The sequence below is a fragment of the Acinonyx jubatus genome, chromosome D1, assembly GCF_027475565.1.
Source record: "Acinonyx jubatus isolate Ajub_Pintada_27869175 chromosome D1, VMU_Ajub_asm_v1.0, whole genome shotgun sequence".
NCBI lineage: Eukaryota > Metazoa > Chordata > Mammalia > Carnivora > Felidae > Acinonyx > Acinonyx jubatus.
In genome coordinates this window covers 6242484-6263445 of record NC_069390.1, presented here as the reverse complement: position 1 = coordinate 6263445, position 20962 = coordinate 6242484, and the positions used below count along the sequence as shown (strand labels likewise).

Sequence of the window (20962 nt, the reverse complement as noted above, 5' to 3'; positions counted from 1 at the left end):
GGCATGAAGCTGTCTTTCCCGGTATGAGGCAAGCAGAGGTCAGAAACAGAAATAACACTCTTCTCACACCAAAATAACCTTTTTTCTCTGGGACTCACCATCCCCAAATCCCACTTCCCAAGACAGTGACATGTCAAGGGCAGTTTCTGTCTTCTGATTGATAATTAGAACTTGGGTTCTTTCTGTCTACTAGGCTGATGTCCTGCCATAGTTTTTGGATGCTGGTGAAGTCTGAGGCCTAGGGGGAGAGGGTGGAGCTGGGGTCTGTCATTAGGTTGGCTTTCCTGCCTGCCATTAACTTAGAGATGGAACACAGTCACAGCCCCTGCTCTCTGGGTGCCTGGTTCTTTGCACATTCCCAGGAGAGAGGCCTGCACACCAACCTTCCTCTCGTGGTGAAGTGCCCAGAGATTGGGACTTGGCATCCTTGCCCTGCAGGACACAGCCACAGAGGAGTGTATGACCGGGTAGGATGGGCTGTCACTGGTTCCCCAAGCCCTGTGGTCTAATGACCTATTGGAGGGAGACTCTGGGACCCAGCAGTGTGGCCCTGCACCAAACTCTCTGAGCCTGAAACATGGAAATAATGCCTGCCTCCCAAGGGGAAGAGTCCAGTGAGGTCTATGAAAGTGTCCCAGAAATGCAGTCTGCATGTTAGTTACCGAACAAGTTCGGTTCGTGAGAGGAAATGCCAGAAGTCAGATTGTGTCTAAGGTGAGCTAGAGAAGATGTGAGTGTGGCCTCGGGGCAGAGTGGAAGCTCCAGGAGAGGCCTCCAGGGCGGGAGGCAGTGGGAGAGGGCTCAGGCAGTGCAGGGGCTGCGGGGACCTGGGGGCTCACGGGAGTCCCAGGCGGGAGAGGTGTGGGTCCAGCTTAGAACTGAGGAGACGGAGCAGATGATGGGAAAGATGAGGGTGAGGAAGAGGCATAAACCCCCAGCCTGCTGCCTCTGACTCCACATCCTGGGCCTCCCCTCCTCCCGCTTCCAGGGCTTTGCTCTTGCAGTTGCCCCCTTTCTCCTGCCGTCATCTCTACCGGATCTTTCACATCTGCACACCAACACGCAGGAACAGCTCCCTGGTTAAAAACAACTTCTCTGCTTCTAGATCCCCTCTGACTGCCACGCCATGGCTCTGCTCCCTTTAAAGTGAGATTCTCCAAGTGTTGTTCATGCTCCCCGCCTCCACTTGCACTCCTGCAAGCTTTTCTCCTCAACAGCCCCGTCGGAAGCTCCCTTACCAAGGTCACCAGTGACCTGAGTGGCCACATCCAAGGGTCTGTTTTCTTGCTTGACCTGTGTCCTGTACATGCCCACTGCCTGTTAGAATGACTGTCTCCACTTGACCTGTGGACAGCGCTCTGCTCTCCTTCCACTTCTCTGACCCGCCCTTTCTTGACCTCCCTTAAGTTACCCTCTTCAGCTTCCCAGCCTCAGAACACTGGGGAACACAGGGCTCTGGCCTCTGGTCTTCTCTCTCCCACACTCAGCCCTGTGGTATGAAATGCTCCCCTGTGCACAGACTTCTCCCTTTATTCTTCCATTCTGAGGCTAAACCCTTTGGAAGCACCACTGACTCTTGTCTCTCATACCCAACATCCAGTCCACCAGCAAATCCTATAGGCTTTCCTGAGACAGATCCAGAACCCAGCAGCTCCCTACCCCTCTCACTGCTGCTGTTATCTCTTGTCTGGATGTTCTAATAGCCTCTTAACTATCTGTGCTTCCACCTACTCTTCCTGTAGTCTGTTCTCCACACAACAGCCAGAGAGAGCTTTTTAAAATGTTAATCAGTCTGTGTTAAACTGTCCAATGGCTTTCCATCCCACTAAGAATATAATCCAAAGCCCTCATCATAACCCACAAAGCCTGTATGATCTGACCTCCTCGCTTGATCTCTCTTCTCCCGCTGGCCTCTTTTACATGCCTCGGACACACCGGGCACGTTCCGCCTCAGGGTCTTTGCACAAGCTGTTGCACCTGCCTCTAGGTCCATGCAGCTTGCTCCCTCATTGAAGTCTTGGCTTAAATGTCACCTCAGAGAAGCCTTCCCTGCTCAACCTGTCTAAAATAGCACCTCCCTTTTCTCTCACCCTTCTTTATTTTTCCTTATTAGCACGTCTCACTCCTTGGCACTTAATTATTCATTTGTTTGTCTCTCCCCACTGGAGAGTAAGCTCCAAGAAAACAGGAATTTTTTTTTTTTTTTTTTTTTTTTACCTGCTATATCCTTGGTACCCAGGATACTTCTTGGCTCATCATAGGTACACAATGAATATCTGTTGACAGAGTGAATGAAGAGGCCTGTGCTGCTAGAATGGAGTCCCCAGTCCAGATGCACCACTCAGACACTTTAATGCCTCAGCCCCAAGCATACCTGAGTTTTCTCATAGGCCCTGGAGTAAGAAGATAGACTCCAAAGAGAAGGAAAAAGGTTGTGTAGGAATGGTTTCCAGAATTCCAAAAACAAGGCAACTCCTATCTACACATTGAGATGGCTTGCTCAGTCCTCAAGGGTGAAAGCTGGACTGGGCTGCCAGAAACATTCTCTAAAGACGAAGGATGGCATTTGGGTGCAGAAGGTGGAAGGACCTCTGTCTAACCTGTATACCAACTCTAGGCTGGTTTTATTATTAATTTAAAAACAAACTTCTATTTTAGAATAGTTTTAGACTTACAGAAAAGTTACAAGGATGGAACAAAGAGTTTCTGTATCCCCTCACCTAGTTTTTCCTGTTGTTAACATGGTATGTTTATCCGAACTAATAACCCAACATCGACACATTATTATAAACTAAAGTCCATATTTAACTCCAATTCCTTAGTTTTTTCCTGAAGCCTTTTATGCATTCCAGAATCCAAGATATCCAGTATCCAAGATACCACGCTACATGTAATCTTTTGGGCTGTGACATTTTCTTAGACTTTCCCTAATTTTGATAACCTTGACAGTTTTGAGGATACTGGTCAGGTATTTTGTAGAATGCCCCTCGACTGGAATTTGCCAGCACATCATGCCAAGGGTCCCTGCCATCAACACGATTTGTCAGCCAAGGTAGTGTTGACTAGTAAAGTCACACCCCCTTCCATACTGTGCTCTTAGGAAGGAAGCCACTAAGCATAGCCTACACTTAAGGAATGAAAGGTTTTCCTCGATATCCAGTATTTGGAATTCTTCTAGATAGCAGATTTCAGATCCCTGTTTTTAAACTACTTCTCATCACCCACTGCCATGTCCGGGGATGGACGGCACGGACAGCCCTCTCAACATCACCCGAGGGCATTTTTCTTTAGTCAGCCTGCTGCCAGAGTGCTTCATGTGGTTTATTTCATGGACTACTTCAAGCAGCCCTAGGAAATCAATCCAGCTGATACTTCCTTGTTACCAAAGAGGAAGCTCAAGGTCAGAGAGCTCCCCCTACCCTCTCTGTCCCAACTCTAACTCTCATTTTTAACCATTTACATGACTTGAATACTCACAGACATCTCAAACCTAGCACGGCCCAAACAGAACTCTTGATTTCCCTTTATCCTCCCCAGTTTTGGTAATAACACAGGATCCATCCTGTTACTTAAGCCAGAAGCTGCCTAGTTGTCCTGTGTCACCACAGTGACCCCTGTCCATTCTGCCTCTCAGAGAGTTCCCAAACATAAGCCAGAGTGCCTTACTCCCTTGCTAGAGCCCTTCAGTGGCTATCTATAGCCCCCCAACCCGTGGTCTGTTGGGCCTGCACATCCAGCCCCACTACCCCTCACTTCACTTCCAGCTGCTCTCTCCCCCACGCTCATCACCCTTGAACCACACCTGATCTTGCAGTAATCACATCCCTCTTCCCTGCACCAGGCCCAAACACGTGGCTCTTCCCACCTTAAATGCTCTCCCCACCCCACAGAGCTACCTCCTTTGCCTTTAGGATACCTCCTCAGAGAGGCTTTCCCAACCTCCCTTCCCAAAGCCCAGTCGTTAGCCTTTACTTGAGCCCTTTCTGCAGTCCTGGCATTCACCGTCACCTGCAACAAATGTCTTTGTACCCCATTAGAATGGGAGCTCCAGGTGGGCAGAGACTCAGGCTACATCTCCAGCATCCATCACTCTGGCGTATGGCAGACACTAAAAGGCTAGCCAAAGGGTTGAGTGAGACATTAAATCGCTTGTCCAATGCACACAGATCGGCTGAGAAGGAGCCGGATTTCTAACTCAGGTCATCTGACTCCAGACCATCTCTCAAGGCCGCACTCAGATCCCAAATTTCCCATCGTCCATACATCCTGCATGTATTCCTACCATGGGCCAGTTCCTGTCCTAGGTATGATGGTACAAGGATGAACACGGGGCTGGGTTCTTCCCTATATGGGAACTCTGAGGTGAGCAGGGAAGACAGACAAATAGACAATTGCCACAGAGCATGACACATTGCATGGGGACATGCCAGAAGGGCATCTAATCTAGCCTGGGGAAAGGGGTATCCAAGAATATGTCACACAGGAAACGACACCTGAGTGGCATCTTAAAGATGCCTGACATGATGGATGTTCTGGATGCAGGAAATAGCAAAAACTAGAGATAAGAGAGAATCTGGCTTCTTCTCAGACCCCCATGCGGTTTAGCGTGGCCGAAAAGCAATGGGCATGGTGAGTAATAGGGCGGAAGAGAAAGGAAGTGGCTGGGGCACTGAGGAGCCTTGTAGCTGTGATTATCATTACTCTGTGCCTGAGCGAGGACTGTGCGCTTTATCCTGGGATCGGTGGAAAGCCAGTAAAGGGCTTTAGGCAGAAAAGTGAGGTGAGGGAATTTAGCAAGATCACCTTGTGACAGCAGATTGGAGGAAACAAGACTGAAGACCAGAAGAGTTAGAAGGGTGTTGCAGCAATTGAGAAAGGATGGGACAGAGACGTAGACTATGGTGAAGGTAGGAGCAGTGCAGGAAAATGGAGACTGTAGTCCAGTTTAAGAGGCAGGATCAACAGGTTTAGGGCCAAAAGAGAAGAGCCGAGGATAGGGACTGGCTGGCTGCTCTAGGTGAACAGGCAGCTGGTGGTACATCCCTGGAGGAGATTTGGGCAGGAGATGGTGCTTTTAGGGCAAGGGTGGTGTGTGCTGTTCAGAGGTTAGTGTCCAATTGGAGTTGAATATATAGGTCTGGATGGAGCTCAGGGAAATGATCTGGGTTGGATGAAGATTGGAGCTTCCTTAACATGCGGGAGAGCTGCCAGGAGGGAGAAGGTGAGAACACCCCCTCTCCCTGGGGAGCCTGGGCCGGGCTCCCTCCATCCTGACCATGTAGGGCACCTATTACGAGCACCAAACATCTCGGCCCTCGTATTCAGACGTGCCTTTCCATTTGCTGCCTTGTTTATTGCTCGCTTTCATCCCAAATGTGTTTTCCCTCCAGCAACACCGTAAGAGACTGCCCAACATTTCATATACTTTCTCCCCAACCTCCATTCACTAGCACGGGGTCTACCAAATAGTAAGCTTGGTGATGATAACATTAATAAATAACTACTAGTGACTGTGTCTGTTATGTACCAGGCATAATGTTAAGATCTTAACTCTGCTGTTTTATTCCGTTCTCTCAAGGACCCAAAGAGGTAAGTATTAGGAACTTTATTTTACAAATGAGGAAACAGATGAAGTTACAGAGCATGCCTAAAGGCCCACAGCCGGCAGACGGAGAAACATGGCACTGAACTTAGCTAAGTATGACCCCAAAGCCTGTGTGCCCTCTCACTGAGCGGCTTGATGACACTTCTAGTCTAGCTGGGAGGTCACAAGGTAGAGAGGATGCAGGTTTGCCAAGTGGCTACAACGATAGGAACCAGGAGCCTCTCAGGGGAGCTCTAAGCAGCTTTGATTCTTGACCTGGTGGCAGAAAGAACTGACAACCAGGGATGTTCACGGTGGAACAGGCCCCTCAGGAAGCGGTGAGCCGCTCGTCATGTGAAGGAGGCATGACCTTTAAGAAGCCTCCAGTCTTGAGCACTTAAGGGTGAACCTGCTGCCTGCTGACATTTCAGGGTAGATGTATGCTTGGGAAAAGTGCCCCCCAGAAGGGAAGGGGAGAAAAATAGTTTCAAACAGAGAGGGGGACAGACCCTAAGAGACTCTTAAATACAGAGAACAAACCGAGGGTTGATGAGAACAAACTGAGGGGGCTGGGGAGGGGGGCAAATGAGTGGTATGGATTGAGGAGGGCTCTTGATGGGATGAGCACTGGTTGTTATATGTAAGCGATGAATCATGGGAATCTACTCCCGAAGCCAAGAGCACACTGTATACACTGTATGTTAGCTAACTTGACAATAAATTATACTTTAAAAAAAAAAAAAAGTGCCCCCCAAACACTTCAAAGAAAAGTAGTGAAACTAGCCAAAGAAAAAAGAATAAGAACACAGATTTCAATGGGATGCGTGCTTCTGAGGATCCAAGGGGAAGGGGCAGAACAGTGGGAGTGATTTCAAGAGAGAAAACATTAAAAGTAGCAAGAACAACTTGCCCAGGCATGGGACAGGCGGGGGCAAGCTGATAAGCTCTGCGGAAAATGGCATAAGGAGCTGAATCACCACTGGGACAGACTCCTCCCTTTTTCTCCATCAACAGAGCACCCATCAGCAGCCTGGCATGAGACCAGCAGCTGTGGGGGGAATGCAGAACAGAGCAGGATAAGTAACAGTCTCTTCCCCTGGGAGATGCACAGTAGAATCCTCAGGGACAAGATAAAAAGCCAAGTGGCTAAAAAGGTTGGACACATTCAAGATTAAGCACTGAAAGCAAGATAAGGCCCTGAGAACCCAGCAGGGCAGACCCTGCCTTCCTCCACTCAGTACACAGGGAAGAGCAGGGCCAGATGCCTAAAGAGAATCACAAAGAAAGCACCAAAGACTGCAGGGAGCAGGAAAGCCAGAGCAAGGATCCAGGAGAAGTCATAAAGGGCGACTGGAAAAAGATGGTAAGGGGAATGTGCTCCTTTATTAGACGGAGGGAAAGCCCAAGAGAAGAAAGCAGAGGTTGTGGATGTGTGTTTGTGCTTGGTTATGTATGGTATGCACCTACGTGGGCCTATCAACACACGCACGTGGAGGTGTGCATGTGGCAGACAGGTGTCTGTTCAGTGCCTCTGGATGGACCTGCCTGAGGCCATGTTGAGGGCGTGTACAACTGTGCTTTTGCATGGGTGTGAACCAGCCATCTGACCTCAGTTCTCTTGACCTCTGCCCCATGTGGTCAGTCTGCCTTATACATGGGGACAAAATAACCAGACTGTAGATTAGAGAAAGACATGGTGGTCCCTGGGAGCCTGAGCTCCCCAAGAACAGCAGGCTCTCTCTGCACGTGCAGCTGCCTTCACCTCTCTGGGCCATAGTCTCCTTACCTGTAAAAACATCTCAGCAGAAGCTTTCAACCCAGGGCGTACAGCACAGGCGCCACTGAAGTTTTGAAATAATAAGAGATGCCCAGGACCCACCCTTGCACCAATGAATCCCAATCTCTAGAAGAGCCTTCTAGGGGCGCCTGGGTGGCTCGGTTAAGCATCTGACTCTTGATCTCAGCTCTGGTCATGATCTCATGGGTTCGGGAGTTTGAGCCCCACGTTGGGCTCTAATGCTGACAGTGCAGAGCCAGCTTGGGATTCTGTCTCTCCCTTACTCTTTGTCCCTCCCTCACTTTCTCTCTCTCTCTCTCTCAAAATAAATAAACTCAAAAACTTTTATTAAAAAAAAAAAAAAAGAGCCTTCTAATAAAGTCCCTGCACAAGAGATTCAGAAACTGAGACTCAATAAAAATGACAAAGGGGCCCTGAGCTCCAGATTCCATTTCCTCCCCAGGAACTTGCTGGCAAGTTGGGAATGCAGTCATGATCTGATGGAGTCTCCCTGCATGGGAGGTTGGATTATCACACCCTAGCCAGCACTCCTCCGGAGAAAAGGCTGAAGTAAGGACTAAGGAAGACAGATCCCAAACACAAAAGACTCCTACCTGCAGGGCCCTGGAAGAACACTGACCAGATGAAACCGACAGGATAAACGAGCTCTGCACTAATGCAAACAGCCTAAAGGATGAGCACCAGACACTGGTCACAGTAGGAGATCCTGGGGAGGAGAGCTGAAGGGCCAAGGACAGTGGTCAGAGAGAAAGAAGTACAGTTCTCGTATGTGCCTTTTGAATTTTGCATCATAGGACTATATTAGCTACCTTTAAAAATCACAGGGAGAAAAAGTAATTGGCAGAGGCACAGGATCTGGGATAACCTGGCTGGATATGACCAGCATGTACACAATCTAGGTTTAGCTGACCCCAAGCAGATAGTGTGGTGGCTGTCAAAATTAGCCTGACTTGTGACTTCACAGTGGACAGGGGGCACTCTCATTAAGCGGGGGGACCATCCCTCTATGATCTGTGAAGTTCACTCCCTGTCTGGCTCCCTGAGCTCTGGACTGAGCACCACATTCTGAGCAGTGTATGGACTGACACCTAAAATACACCCTGAAAAGAGAAATTAGGATGTTGAAGGGTCAGGAACCTGGGGCAAGGGTGGGGAAAGAGATAGTGTTTGTCAGTCTAGGCAAGGCAAAGATTGGGTGGGGCACCATTGTCATCTCCAAGTATCTCCATCGGCAAAAGAGAAAAGCTGTCCTTCCTGAAGACAGCTTCAGTTTGGTGTCCATGAACACTGCAGGAAGGTGCTTTTGGGGCTAAGGAAAAACTTCCTAGCCTTTAGAGCAGTCTCACAGCAGAATGTAGTGAGCTCCTTGTCCTGGGACATACTTGACCTAGAGGTCAAGTCCTGTAGGACCATCTCTCCATCAGATGGTGCCAAAGGGATTCTTGCATCCACCAGGACAAGAACCTGGTGGACTCTGAGTCTGAGCCCACCCTGACTCAAGGAACACCCAAGTTCCTCAGGTACCAGTGCCAGGCCTTGTTGTGCAGGTTTTGTCCCTCAGGTGGTTATCCTGCTGTCACTCACCAGTGACACTGACCTAGAAGCAGTTGGGGCAGTGCCAGAGTAGCTTCCAATCCAGGGCTGCAGAGCATCTGATCAAAACCTGGGCCTGGAAGGGGTTTGGCAAGGCCAATAGGTGCACCCTTCCACACTTTTTAAGAAACCAACATTTACTGAGTGCAGCTCTGTGGCTGGTCAGGGGCTACTGTGGGAGTGAACAAGACAGACAGGTCTTGGCCTATATTCTAGGGAGGAGACAGAAAATCAACAAGAAAAAAATTAGAAGGGATGAATGTTATAGAGAGATGGACTGGAGGGGGCTCTATGGAGGGGACTCTATGGGGGGTTGGGAATCAAAGAAGGCTCTCTGAGGAGGTGACATTTAATCTGAGCCCTGAATGACATCACCTTGTCTTGGGCATCCGGTTGACGAACAGCACTTGTGGTGTTCAACCACAGGGGCATGAGTCTCTGTTTCAGCAGATGCCCAGCTGCTCTTTGCTATCCTTTTCTCCCTTAGTGTCAGAAGCCTTTCCCCCAGAAAGCAGCCCCAAGACACCGCGAATCCCACAGGGACATAGTTCTGAAAGAGTTGGGTGAGGGGCAAAACCAGTCTCTAGAGACAAATGAGCCTGGGGCCATATCCGTGAGATGCAGATAAAAGCAGTGCTCGCTTCATTGGGTCTTTGTGAGCAGTAAATGAGTAAACGCATTTAAAGTATCAAATGACACACAGTAAGCGCTCAGAAAGTGGCAACTACCTCAATAGCCGTCAATAAATGTCAATACATGTCAAAAGTCTCTGGGTCTCTGGACTCAGAGGAGGCTGAGCCTCCCGGCGCCTCGGTTTCTCCCGACGTCCTTTCTGGCTGTGGCACTGCGTGCATTCAGGCTCTACAGGCTCACGATCTCCCGAGCCTCCCCACATCCCTGCGGCCTCGGCCAGGTTTACAGTCGATGAATCCAAGGCCGCGGGGTTGTGGGTGGTGGCAGCTGGAACCAGGTGCCTCGGGGGAGCCCACGCCCCGCCCTCCACACAGGATGGCCCCGCCCCAGTCCCCCTCCTAGCCTGGAGCGGGCCCGGCTTGCACGCTCCTTTAAGGCAGCCTGCGGGAAGAGAAGAGCGTGTTTCGCCCCCTCCGACGCCGCCGAGGTAGAGGCTTCACCTTTAAGGCGGCGCAGGGACTGCTGGGAAGGCCGGCGGGATGGAGGCGGCGGGACCGGCTCACGGCTGCCGGTCCGGGTGAAGCGGGGCGGGAGCCGGAACCTGAGCCGGAGCCTAGCGGGAGCGGGAGGCGCAGGTCTGCGCGGGCCGATCCGGCCGGGAGAGGGGCCTCTGGGTTGGCCTAGGGGTGGGGGCGTCGTGGGTGCGGCCTGTGGGAGAACAGGGCCGGTCTACTGGGAGGGGGCGCGGTCCTGCGTGGCCGGGGGCGGGAGTTCGACCTTTCCAGGAGGAGGGGTCCTCGGGGCGTTGCGCCGACCTATGGGGAAGGGTCATTGTGGGCGCGGCCCCGGGTGGGGAGACGACGTAGCAGCCGAGATCTCCAGCTCCTTTAGGGGGAGGGTCCCCCCCCCATGATCGGCCTGCCTGTTGGGGAAGGGGCCGCCCGGGCGGTTGGGACGGGGGTCTCCCATACGGGAGTGAGCCTGCACGATCCCCGTAGGACCGTCCTCCGTTGCTCCCTGTCCTGGCTAAGGGAGTCGCCGGGGCAGTCCCGAGTCTGCGCCGCCTAAACCGGCCTGAGCCCGTGGTCTGGACCGAATCCGGGTCCGGCCTCACCGCATTGCGTCTCCCGGGCCGAGACGACCTGGGCGCGCCCCCTGTAGGCCGAGCGCGGGCACGGTGCGGGCTGTCGGCTGGGGGACCCGGGCACCCTGGGGACCCAGGCGTCCGGGGACTGAAGGTGTTTACCTAATCCGGGGTGGACGGCGGTGTGGCCCCAGGCCCGGCACCCGCCTGCCCGCCTCCTCGCCTTCACAGGCGGCACAGCCATGGCTACGATGGTGCTTCCGCGGGAGGAGAAGCTGAGCCAGGATGAGATCGTGCTGGGCACCAAGGCCGTCATCCAAGGCCTGGAGACCCTGCGCGGGGAGCATCGTGCCCTTCTCGCTCCCTTGGTAGCACATGAAGCTGGCGAGGCAGAGCCCGGCTCACAGGAGCGCTGTGTTCTCCTGCGTCGCTCCCTAGAAGCCATCGAGCTGGGTCTGGGGGAGGCCCAGGTAGGCTGGTCTGGGATGCGAGGTGGGAGGTCAAGGGGGGGATGGAGCCTGACAGAGGAAACCTGGCAGTGTAGGAACAGAATCTGAGCAGGGAACCATGTGGCCTCTGGAGCCCCATGGTAAGATTCCGGTAATATCTGTTGAACAAACAAATGGGCTTTGGAGACCCCAGCTGTGCCTTGCCTCAGGAGAGTCTGATCATCCTTTAGCCCCGACACAGAACCCTGTTCGTGGCTTCTCTGATGGGTAGCAGAGACTGAATGACATAAGAAAACAAAAAGGAAATCCTTAAGAACTGCCCCCGCCCCCATTCATTCTCTTATTTGTTCCTTCACAGGTAAGTTACCAAGTGCCTACTATGTGCCAGGCAATCTGTCATGTGCCAGACAGACAGCCCCAACAAGACAGACGGGTCCACTGGGGAGAGAGTCAGAAACACATATACATTTGTTACATATTGTGATAAGTTCTTCAAAGAAAAGAACAAGGTTTTGGATAGCTTATAAGAAGAGGTGTAATTTGTTGGTCAGGCAAGACTTCTGAGGAAGTGACATTTAAACCACGACCTGGAGGAAGGAATGAACCAGCCTCCAGAAAAGGGAGGAAGGCGAGAGGTTGCGTGTGCAAAGGTCCTGAGGTAGGAAAGCTCTTGTAGTGGGAGAATTGAGAGAAGACCTGTCTAACTAGATCTTCATGGGGAAGGAGAGGGAGAGAAGAGGCCTGTGGAGAAGGCAGGCAGGGACCAGATCATGCTGCACCTTATTAGTTTGGGTTGTATTCTCAGGAAAGCAGGAAGCCTTTGGAGGGCTTTAGGAGTCAGAGACACAGTCTGACTTAGATTTTGAAAGGTCCCTTCGGGGCACCTGGCTGGCTCGGTCATTAGAGCATGCGACTTGATCTCAGGTTTGTGGGTTCAAGTCCCACGTTGGGTATAGAGGTTACTTTTTAAAAAATCTTTAAAAAATAAAAAAATGAGTAAAACTTCCCTTTGGCTGAGGTGTGGAGAATGAACTTTGGTGAGTCAAGGGTGGAGGCAGGTAGCAGGTAGTTAGGAAGGCACTGCTGGAATTCAAATGAGAAACAGTAGCTTGGACTAAGGGGTGGCCACGAGGGAAGCGAGAGGACCAGTTCTAGATGTTCTGGAGGTGGGTCCAGCAGGACCTGGGGATGAAGTAAGGGAGAGGAAGGAGGGCAGAATAACCCAGATTTGTGGTTTGAGCAAGTGAAGGTGATGAGAGAGCCTAGGTGATCAGGGGTTCGGTTTTGGTCCTCTTAAGTTGGAGCTGCCAGGACGAGGTGCAGATAGAGATATTCACGAGGCACTGGGGTACACAAGGAGTACACGCTTTCTCTGGGGGAAAGAGTCTTGGCCCCTCAAATCTTGGCTGAGACACCGCCTGGCTCTATGCATCCTGGGCAGGTGGTAACATCTCGGTTTCCTTGTCTTTAAGGATCATGCAATCTGCTGTATATATACTTCCAGGCTGTGAAGGGAATTTTTCAAAAAGCTAGTGGTTGTGAGCACACCTGTCACTTATGCATTTTGCTAATGAATAGAAAGTGCAGGGTGCCAGACAGCTTGGTCCTGTGGCAGGACAGCCTGCTGCTCATTCCCTCCTTGGCCAGGTGGCTGCCAGGTACAGACATAAACACACAGGGGTCCCCCTCCTGGTGTGCACAGGCACCCACACAGATGGGTAAGAGGGTGGCACGGAGGGAGAGGAAAGTGCCTTCCTTTCCTGGGGCTGCAGAAACGACCCTGGCTGTGAAGGATGGAGAAAGAGTAGATCCTATGCAAGGCTCCCAGGCAGGAAGAGCCTAAAGCTCAGGAAAAGAGTCCTAGAGGTTGGAGAGAGGGGTAAGGACAGAAGCTGAGGCCTCTGGGTCCCCTTCCCCTGTGGTTCCCAGACCATCTGAAGGCTTGGGACATGGACACCTCTCCTCTCTGGGAACTGCAAAAGGGCAAGGGCTTACCTTGGCAGAAGTCAGGATGGGGCCTTTCAGTGGCCCTTCGGCCATTTATCAGAGTTCTTAGGAAAGTGCTAGCCCTGGAGCAGGGGGCAGTGCTATAGCGGCTGTGGCCACAGGGCTTGAGTCCAAGCCCCAGGAGAGACAAAGGAAGAGAAAGGCTAATTCAGAGAAAACGCAACACCCCAACAAGCCGTCTTCATGATAAACCCAGTGAGATGGGAACTGGTTTTTTGTTTTGTTTTTTTTTAAGTTTATTTACTTATTTTTAACAGAGAGAAAGCACGAGTGGGGGAGGGGCAGAGAGAGAGAGGAGAGAGCAAGGATCCCAAGCAGGCTCCACACCATCAGTACAGAGCCCAACGTGGGGTTCGAACCCCCGAGCCTCAAGCTCATGACCTAAACCGAAGTTGGACACTTAACTGAGCCACCCAGGCACCTCGGGAACTGGATTTTTAATGCAGAGGACTAGCTGGAGGCCCAGGAAATGGCCTGAGATGGACTGTCTCAGAGTCCAGCAGAGCCGGCCTGGGAGCCCAGGGCTCCCCACCCCAGAAGGAAGGAACTGGGGGTCTCCAAATCTCCTGGGTTTAGGTCTTGGACGAGGGTCCGTTTGGGGCCTTGCAGGAACACTCCCTTGATGATCAGCCCTGTAGCTCCTCATAGGCAGGGCCAGGCCCCAGTACCCCGGGAGGCCCAGGCTGGGGGTGCACAAGGCTCTAACCCTCATCCTGGCTGGCCGGCACAGGTGATCCTGGCGCTGTCGAGCCACCTGGGGGCCGTGGAGTCGGAAAAACAGAAGCTGCGGGCTCAGGTGCGGCGCCTGGTGCAGGAGAACCAGTGGCTGCGCGAGGAGCTGGCGGGAACACAGCAGAAGCTGCAGCGCAGCGAGCAGGCTGTGGCCCAGCTGGAGGAGGAGAAGCAGCATTTGCTGTTCATGAGCCAGATCCGCAAGCTGGATGAGGACACATCCCCCAGTGTGAGCCCCTACGGCCATCGGGCAGGGGGGCCTGGGAGGGGGAGGGGCAGCGTGGCTGGCTCTGACCCAGCCACTGACACTTGGGCTACCGCGCCCCGCCTTCCCTGACACGCGTTCTGTCCTCCTCCCCAGGAGGAGAAGGGGGACGTCCCCAAAGACTCTCTGGATGACCTGTTCCCCAACGAGGAGGAGCAGAGCCCAGGTGCAGAGGGACAGCTGGTTCTGGGGGCAGGGGGAGGGAGGGCTGTGTAAACTCCTTGTCCTTGGGACCCAGAGGTCACCAGAAACAGGGACCAAAAGGCAACTGTGTTCTTTCCCGCCTCATTTCTGATCATCACATCCCAGCATGTTAGAGTTTTTCTTTTTTTTTTTTTTTTTTTTTTGAGAGAAACAGAACATGAGCGGGGGAGGGGCAGAGAGAAGGGGAGACGCAGAATCCGAAGCAGAGTCCAGGCTCTGAGCTGTCAGCTCAAACTCACGAAGCATAAGGTCACAACCTGAGCTGAAATCAAGAGTCGGACCCTCAACACACTGAGCCCCCCAGCATGTTAGAGTTTAAAAGTGCTTTTCTCCCCCTAAGCCTTGAGGAGCAGTTATCACAGTTCAGAGCTTTGGAGCTGCCTAGCCTAGGTTTAAGTCCTGCTCTGCCGCCAGTTGTTCTGGGACCACAGGCTTCTTTCCCTCTCTAAGCCTCTGAGGGTTAACGGAGGATGTGTGCACAGTACTGAGCCCTGGGCCAGCGCTTACAGCGTCAAGTGTCCCTTCTGCAGATGGGAGGCCGAGGCTTGGAGGTTAGGTGGCTTGCTCTAGAACACATAGCTTGAGGCATTGCAGCCCGGATTCTACCCACTCTACAGATGGGGAAACTAAGGCAGAATAGTAAGTGACTAGCCCAGGGCCACATGTCAGGTAGGCCAAAGACATGGCTGGTGTGTGCCAGCTCAACCCAGTTGGTACATCTTATCTGCCCTTGGCCTTGCAGCCCCCAGCCCTGGAGGAGGGGATGTGGCTGCCCAGCACGGGGGCTATGAAATCCCAGCACGGCTCCGCACCCTGCACAACCTGGTGATTCAGTACGCCTCACAGGGCCGCTACGAGGTAGCCGTGCCACTCTGCAAGCAGGCGCTCGAGGACCTGGAGAAGACATCGGGCCACGACCACCCTGATGTTGCCACCATGCTGAACATCCTGGCTTTGGTCTATCGGTGAGGGCTCCTCTGGCCACAGTCGTCCATGGGAGTGCCTGCACACTTTCTGAAAGCTCCAGCCCTGGTCACAAACCCTTAGGCCCTGGTGACGGTCAGGACTCAGCTCCACTGGGCAGTTGGGCAGAGAGAAGGAGCATGTGTCCAGAGGGTGCGGAGTCCACAGGATGCCTAGGCCCCTGTGAACCTGGGCTACAGATGTGAATAAGGCTTAGTCCATTGGAGGAGAAAGACTTGGGCGTAAGTAGGGACCAGGGCAGCACATGAAGACCCTAAGGATACCAGGGAGTCAGCACTGCTTCTCCAGGCATTAAGGCTTAAGTAGGATCTTTGGTGAAAGATGAGTTGCCCAGAACATGAGAGTGTTGGAAACGTTTCCCCTGGCAGAAAGAGGAGTATGAGCAAAGGCCCTGAGGAATAGACAACAAGGTGCCCTGGGCACAAGGCAGTGGGGTGGGGGTGGGGTGGCAGATCTAGGGGAATCTGGCTCACACCCTGGCACTCTATGCCCTGGTGAATTGTGAGTGAACTGTCCAAAGTCTCCCGCCCCAATCTGCTGGCTGAACGGGTCTCCCAAAGCTCTGGGTCATAATCATGCCCACTCACCAGTAAATACGAGAGGAGTGACCATGGAGATCTGAGACCACTAGGGGGAGGGCCTTGGGCTGGAGGACAACCCTTACTTACCATGCTTCTACCTGCACCCAGGGACCAGAACAAGTACAAAGAGGCTGCCCACCTGCTCAACGATGCCCTGGCCATCCGTGAAAAGACACTGGGCAAGGACCACCCTGCTGTGAGTGAGGGCGGGGGGGTGGAGCCGCCCCTGCCCCTGCCCCAGGCAGCGCCCTGGGTCTTTGACCTCCACTCTCCCACCCACCAGGTGGCTGCAACGTTAAACAACCTAGCAGTTCTGTATGGCAAGCGGGGCAAGTACAAAGAGGCCGAGCCACTGTGCAAACGGGCATTAGAAATCCGGGAGAAGGTGAGAGCAGGCAGGGCTGGGCAGCTCAAGGCTGGCACGTGGGGGCCCAGGCCAGCCTTGAGCCCAGCCATTGGCTCCCACTCCCATCGCAGGTCCTAGGCAAGTTTCATCCAGATGTGGCCAAGCAGCTGAGCAACCTGGCCCTGCTGTGCCAGAACCAGGGCAAAGCTGAAGAGGTGGAATACTACTACCGGCGGGCGCTGGAGATCTATGCCACACGCCTCGGGCCTGATGACCCCAACGTGGCCAAAACCAAGAATAACCTGGTACCCTGGGCCACGAATGGGGTGGGAGGAAGGAAGGAAAAGGCTCGACTCCCTGCATTCTGCTCACCCTCTGGCCGCTTCCCTCCAGGCCTCCTGCTACCTGAAACAGGGCAAATACCAGGACGCAGAGACCCTGTACAAGGAGATCCTCACCCGGGCTCATGAGAAGGAGTTCGGCTCTGTCAATGGTGAGTCTGTGACCACCCTGTGCCCCACCCCCCACTCACGCAGCACAGGCCCCCTCAGCCATCAGCATCCAGGGTAAATACCTCAGCTGGACAGGCCCTCGTGGGGTCTGGCTGGTTCCCAACCATTTGTGTGCACGTGTGAACACACACACCCAACGCACACGGCCTCCTGGGTCGTGCTGGTACTACACGCAGCCTTTGCATACGCCGTGCCCTGGGCCCAAAGTCTTTTCCCCTCCCCTGCTGGGCAATTCCTGCCCCTCATGAGGCCCCGCTCCAAATGTCTCCCCTCCGGGGAAGCCACCTTCTGGCCCCCCATGGTTGGTCATTTCCTGCCGTGTGATCCCTCAGCCTGGCCTATCATTTAGGCCTAGCACATGTCTCGGGCTGTGGGCTTGAGGTGTTTAAGGATCCGCTGCCCCCAACCCTCAATCGCAAGCCCCACAAGCATAGGCCTGTGCCCTGTCATCTCTTTGCTCCAGAAGAGGGTCAGTAATGTTCTGAGTCTGTTTCTTTGTTCACCCATTCATTCATTCATTCATTCATTCATTCATTCATACATTCATACATTCATTCATTCAACAAAGCCCAACCCTGATCCTTCCTGGGTACCCCTGACCTCCTCCCCAGACCCCAGTCCTATGTTTCAACCAGGAGAAGCCTATATGGGAGGCTGGTGACAGCCCCCTTTCTCCCCCCAGGGGACAACAAGCCCATCTGGATGCACGCAGAAGAACGGGAAGAGAGCAAGGTAGCTCTATGGGCAGGGCTGGGGTGGCCTGGGGAGGGAGGGTGAGGCTAGGGATGTCTAGAGGGGAGGGACTTCTGCCACCTCTGCTGACCATTCCTTCCCCCTAGGACAAGCGCCGGGACAGCACCCCCTATGGGGAATATGGCAGCTGGTACAAGGCCTGTAAAGTAGACAGGTGAGGACAGTGGGGCAGGGCTGGCAATAGAGCAGCTGGCAGGGAAACAGCATCCTGAGCGGGGGCCAAGTCCAGGCTCTGGACTCCATCCCGCTCACCCCCAGAACACACACCTCTTCTTTGTCACCTTGGCTTTCAAGAGGCTTTCACGACCTGGGTCACAGGCCACCTGTCCCAAAAAGGCTTTCTGTGTTGGGATGGCCGATTATCTTGCTCTTGGGTCTCCCAGCTTTTAGTCCTGGTGGCAGCATCCCACGTAGGGCTGGGGTTGGGGTGATTCCGAGCCACGAGAGTCTAGCACAAGCACAGGGCTTGACACAGGAGGGGAGAGATCCTGGTTGGCTGGATGGCTCGTCAGGGCCCAATGTGGGCTGGATGGGCCTGGTTCCTGGGGAACATGGAGTTTGAGACTATCCCGCTCTCCCATCCACAGCCCCACAGTCAACACTACCCTGCGCAGCTTGGGGGCCCTGTACCGGCGCCAGGGCAAGCTAGAAGCTGCACACACACTGGAGGACTGCGCCAGCCGAAGCCGCAAGCAGGTGAGGCAACAGGCCCGAGGGGTGTGGGCAGGGACCTGTGTGGCCCTGTGTGTTCCAGTCAGGATCCACGGCTCCATCCGATGTGCCCTGCTTCTCCCTCAGGGCCTGGACCCTGCAAGCCAGACCAGGGTGGTGGAACTGCTGAAAGATAGCAGCGGTGGACGGGGAGACCGCCGTGGCAGCCGGGACGTGACCGGGGGCGCTGGGGCTTGGCCTGAGTCTGAACTCGAGGAGGCAGGGCCTGCAGCCGAATGGAGCGGGGTGAGTCTAGGGTCTTGGGTGGGCCAGGAGGCTGTGTAGTCAGTGTGGCATAGAGACAAACGTCTGCCCCACAGGATGGCAGTGGCTCCTTGCGGCGCAGTGGCTCCTTTGGGAAGCTCCGAGATGCCCTGAGGCGGAGCAGTGAGATGCTGGTGAAGAAGCTGCAGGGTGGTGGCCCGCAGGAGCCTCCTAATCCCAGGTGAGCCTCTGCCCCTGATCGCCCCCACTCCCCCCGCTGCCCACCGAGAGTGAGCCTCTCAGGAACCCACCCAATAACCCACCAGCCCCAGAGGAGCTTCTGATCCACATGAACTCCCTTGTCTCTCTCAAGCTCCGCCACCCACCAGATCTGCTCCCTTCCCGTGAGCCTCCCTTTCCAGCCCCAACCTGACCCCTTCCCACGTCTCCCCCTCCCCCAGCCCACCCCATTCACTCTGGGCAAATCCAGGCATTCCTTTCCCCTCAGGATGAAGCGGGCTAGTTCTCTCAACTTCCTCAACAAGAGTGTGGAAGAGCCTGTCCAGGTATGGCTGGGTGGGTGTTTGGGCACTGGGTAGCTGAAGCCCAGGCCCCAGGGCCCAAAGGCTGCATGTCCTGTGCACTGGCCAAGCTTGCCAATCACGTCTACTTACCTAGCAACATTTCCAGCTCTGTGCCAGGCCCAGCTTTGGGCTGGACACAGGGAAGACAAATGAGGGAAACCCAGCTCCTGCCTGGGATAGATGTGCACGTGGCCAGGGCCAACACGGTAACCGCTGAGGTGGGCAGGAGTGTCAGAGCACCACGACATGGTCGGGGGCCCAGCTCAGGGCCTATGGCTGATCAGGCCCCTTCTGCCAGGGAAGTACAGACTGGCAGCAGCAGGAAGCTGAGCCCCCTGCCCCTTCTGCCCACAGCCTGGAGGCACAGGTTTCTCTGACAGCCGCACCCTCAGCTCCAGCTCCATGGACCTCTCCCGACGAAGCTCCCTCGTGGGCTAATCCTGAAGGGGCAGCCAGTTGCCAGAGCCTCCACCCGGCACTGTCCCCATCCCCAGCCCTTCGCATGGGCCTGCTGCTTGCCCCACGTGTCTTTCCCAAGGACCCCTGTCTTTTCTGTTCAATCTCAGGGTAACCTCCTCCCTTGTCATCTCAGCCCTAAGCCCTTTGGAGGCAGGGCCTGCCTGCTCCAGCTCTACCCCTTATTTATTCCATCCAGCAGGGCCCCCTCTTCTTTAGGTTCAGGGCCAGCGTGAGGGGGTGGCCAGGGTCTCCAAGGTAGAGACACAGCGGCCCGCCCTCCCCAGGCCCCGGAGACAAGAACACTGAGCACCTGCCGTCCCTTCAGCACTCCTGCCCTCCCCCCTGTCCCCCGCCCCCGGCCGTTGCTTCTGTATATAGAGAAATAAGTTATTGGCCGCGCCCCTCCCCTCAGTCCACGGTACTCCCCGGTTCTGCCCTCACCCTGTCCTCCTCTAGTGGTACCGCCCAGGCCTTAATCACCCCCATTCCGCGCGGTGGTATCTTCCAAGCTCTACATCTTGGGGGGCAGCGCCTCCCCAAAGGGTTCCCTGGGCCTTCACGCGCTCCTCCTCGCCTCTGAGGGGCGCGTTGAGCCCCACCATCGCCCCATGCCCCAGGACGGAGAGCCCTCCCCTTGCCCGTCCTCTCACCGCCGGGCCCTGCCCAGCATCCCGGCCTATGCACTGCCCCTCCCGCCCGGCCCCGCCCAGGCACGGCCTGACCCCGCCCCGGGCACCGCCCGTCGAGCCATCCTGCCACGCCTCATCCCACGCCTGCAGCTTCTCGCGAGGGGCAGTGATGACCCCCTGTGGCAGGAGGGGCTGTCCCTGTTGGGGGTGAGGCGGTCGCTTTCTATTTTCAAATGTTGCTGTAGAAATAAAGACCGTTTGAATCTGAGCCGGGCTTGTTTTGGAGCGGAGGCCGAGGTCTCCTAGCGTCTCTAGATTGGGGGTGAGGGCGGGAGAGGCTGCGAGCGAGCGAGCGAGCGAGCGTTTGTGTGTGTCTCACGTCCGGTCCCGTGCAGCCGAAGCCCAGATATTTTGCTCCTATCCCGGATTTGTTAGGGGGCCTCGCAAGTTCAGGGTTTTTTCTAACAACCTTCATCTCTGAGGTTCTAGAGACAGCGGTCTTTGAACTCTTCCCCTTACAAGGCTGTTTCACCTTGAGCAAATTACCGAGAGTCGACTTTTCCATCTATAAAATGTGGGTGACGACACCTTCCCGGGGCTGCATCTGAATTAACAGTACCAGCACACCAAGAACCCCAAATAAATGAACTTCTAATGCTAACAGCTCCGGGAGCTGAGAGGGTAGGGATGACCACCTCTGCCAGGCAGACACGAAACGTGTCAACCCCAGCCCTAAATTGAGCTTTCCTGGTGGGGACACAGTCAGGCTCCTGGGCGCTTTCATCAAGCCCAGGTACGGCTACGGGGAACGAACTACAAGCCCCAGAAGGCATCGCGCGGCGATGATGGG

The 20962-nt window shown here is 54.5% G+C and overlaps 1 protein-coding gene across 3 annotated transcripts; it reads left to right on the top strand.

The window, feature by feature from the left end:
* The first annotated feature begins 9964 nt into the window (after nucleotides 1-9964).
* Nucleotides 9965-20380, top strand: KLC2 (kinesin light chain 2). Of its 3 annotated transcripts, none has more exons than XM_053202901.1 (16): nucleotides 9965-10095; nucleotides 10924-11162; nucleotides 13879-14109; nucleotides 14242-14311; nucleotides 15092-15314; nucleotides 16023-16110; nucleotides 16198-16299; nucleotides 16392-16565; nucleotides 16654-16753; nucleotides 17455-17504; nucleotides 17612-17679; nucleotides 18113-18221; nucleotides 18324-18482; nucleotides 18557-18681; nucleotides 18949-19006; nucleotides 19379-20380. In XM_053202901.1, exons 2-16 carry the CDS (start codon nucleotides 10935-10937, stop codon nucleotides 19460-19462), a joined length of 1869 nt encoding a protein of 622 aa, XP_053058876.1. In that variant the 5' UTR covers nucleotides 9965-10095; nucleotides 10924-10934; the 3' UTR covers nucleotides 19463-20380. The 3 variants fall into 3 exon arrangements, with proteins under 3 accessions (XP_053058876.1, XP_026901655.2, XP_026901654.2); XM_027045854.2 differs by lacking the exon at nucleotides 9965-10095 and adding an exon at nucleotides 10102-10243; XM_027045853.2 differs by lacking the exon at nucleotides 9965-10095 and adding an exon at nucleotides 10102-10243 and having other exon boundaries at nucleotides 10887-11162.
* The last annotated feature ends 582 nt before the right edge of the window (nucleotides 20381-20962 follow it).